The following is a 2,126-nucleotide window of genomic DNA, read 5'->3' as shown; positions in this document are numbered from 1 at the left end:
CCTCCCCCCATCCACCACCATGCTGCCCTACCAGGCCATGCCCATGGACTTCGCGTCGTCCTTTCAGCGGCACCACCAGCTGCACCAGCCGGCGCTCAACATCAACAACCTGAACGGGCTCGGCAACATCAACCCCGGCGCCTTCTCCCACTCCTGGTTCGTACGGACGGGGCATGTCGCACAGAGTTAGGGTGGCTTGTGGCTGCACGCGAGTTGTCAGGTGCACTTTAGAAGCTGTCCGATGACCGCATGGCACTGCATGTCGTCCACCCGCGGGGGAGACTCGAGTCCTCCCCCAGGTGGCCGGGTCCTCTGCACTGCTGCTCCTGCAGGTACTCGAGGACTGTAGGCAGGTCCTCCATTTCCTCTAGTTCCTCAGGTCCTAAGGCCTCCAGGTCCTCCAGGTCCTAAGGCCTCCAGGTCATCCAGGGCCTCCAGGTCCTAAGGCCTCCAGGTTCTAAGGCCTCCAGGTACTAAGACCTCCAGGTCATCCAGGGCCTCCAGGTCATCCAGGGTCTTCAGGTCATCCAGAGCCTCCAGGTCATCCAGGGCCTCCAGGTCATCCAGGCCCTCCAGGTCATCCAGGGCCTCCAGGGCCTCCAGATCCTCCATGCCTCCTGGCGGTCGGCACGACAGGGGCGGCGGCAGCTCTGCTCCCGGACGCTCCAGAATTGTTATTGTTTTCATAATCGTTTTGGCGGCGCGCCGGCTCCGGTTTCTGTACCAAGCAACTCGTTTTTGCGCCCCGGCTGCTTTGGCGCAATTTTTGTGGACCTGTTGGTGTTTTCTGGTGGGAGTTTTGTCGTTATCCCCGTCGTGTCCTCTCTGCATTAAGACATCACAGCATATCAGATCGCTTTTATAGCCTTTCTTTGTATTCACACGGCGGCCGTTTGTCCTGGAGGTAACGGCCGGGGGCCCCTCCGCCCGGCACCGCCCCGCCCCGCCCCGCCGGGCCACGTCAGCACCTCGCTTTACTGCGCCTGATCCACTGTGGTTATTAAGTGGCGCCGAGTCTTTGTTTTACAGGACAAGCGATCACATCGTTTCGCCCGCGACGCGACGCTCTCCGCGGCCTCACACTGCGCCGGCCCGCGCTCGCGTTTTACGCCCCTCCCCGTGAAGGGGTGAGGAGATTGGGTCTGGATGCCTTTACTGTCGGTGCGTTTGACTTGACCCTCGTAAACACCTGTGCAGCTCTGCGTTATCGCCGCCGCGGCGGGACCCGGCCAGAGAAAGCCATCGCCTTGTCACAATAGAGCAGAACGCCTCGGCGCCCCCAGACCGGCACCCGAGGCACCCCGACCGACTAGAGGCTATCGCCGAGGCTATCGTCGCTCCCATCGGTGTGCTGGGGGTGTCATCTGCCGACAGGCCTGATGGACGGGGCAGCACGCCTCGCTCGGGTGCCTCTGGGTGCCTCCGGGTGCCTCCGGGTGCCTCCAGGCCGGGCCGGGCAGGGCCCGGCAAGAGTCGGGTCACTTTCCCTGGTCCAGCCACGCCCCGCCTCCCCGTTGACATTCGCGGAAGGTCCTTTTGTGATCTGTAACGTACCATCCTCGCGCGCTCTCACCCCCTTTTTTGTCTCCCCGGAAAGATTAGTGCCCGAGCCATAATTCGTCTAGATTTATGTGCGCGTTTGAAGCGTTTTATTGCTATTTTGATTAACATGGGAGTGAGAGAGATAGGAGGTCTCGGATTGCTTCTGGAGATCTGATGGGGGAGCGAGATGCAGCCACCTGAGCAACAGACTTACGCCACCCTTCCTCTTTCTTGTTATACTTACCTGATCGCAGATTAGCCCACCCCGTGTACAATAATTTCTTTTTTTCTTTTAAAGGAATCCCTCGTTTGACCGCAGTATAGACGGCCATGGGTAAGTGCAGCAGAGCACGCTAAGTAACCACTAATAATATTCATAAGGAAAAATTGACTGATGACATACAGGCGGACTTTACTGTACACCCACTTCATGGTTTTGGGAAGAACTGAGCTGTCAAGATCACTCCTAACGTGATAAATTAGTCACCATTTAACTTAACGATTACTCCGCAACTTTCATCGCATGAGTAGCTCTAACAAATGGCGGTGGATTGGAGGTGGGAGGTACCTGTGGGGAGGGGGGG

The 2,126-nt window shown here is 58.4% G+C and overlaps 1 protein-coding gene across 1 annotated transcript in view; it reads left to right on the top strand.

The window, feature by feature from the left end:
• The window catches only part of LOC113217639 (protein trachealess), a 106,931-nt gene that overhangs the window by 76,450 nt on the left and 28,355 nt on the right, over positions 1-2,126 (top strand). The window contains exon 4 of the mRNA XM_052263636.1: positions 1,841-1,876. Within this exon, the coding sequence (XP_052119596.1) occupies positions 1,841-1,876 (36 nt within the window). The remainder of the gene's footprint in view (positions 1-1,840; positions 1,877-2,126) is intronic.

Source organism: Frankliniella occidentalis, unplaced genomic scaffold (assembly GCF_000697945.3).
Source record: "Frankliniella occidentalis isolate FOCC.00 unplaced genomic scaffold, Focc_3.1 Scaffold13, whole genome shotgun sequence".
In the NCBI taxonomy this organism is placed as follows: Eukaryota; Metazoa; Arthropoda; class Insecta; order Thysanoptera; family Thripidae; genus Frankliniella; species Frankliniella occidentalis.
Note: the sequence above shows the minus strand (reverse complement) of the source record. Positions and strands in the feature narration are given on the sequence as shown.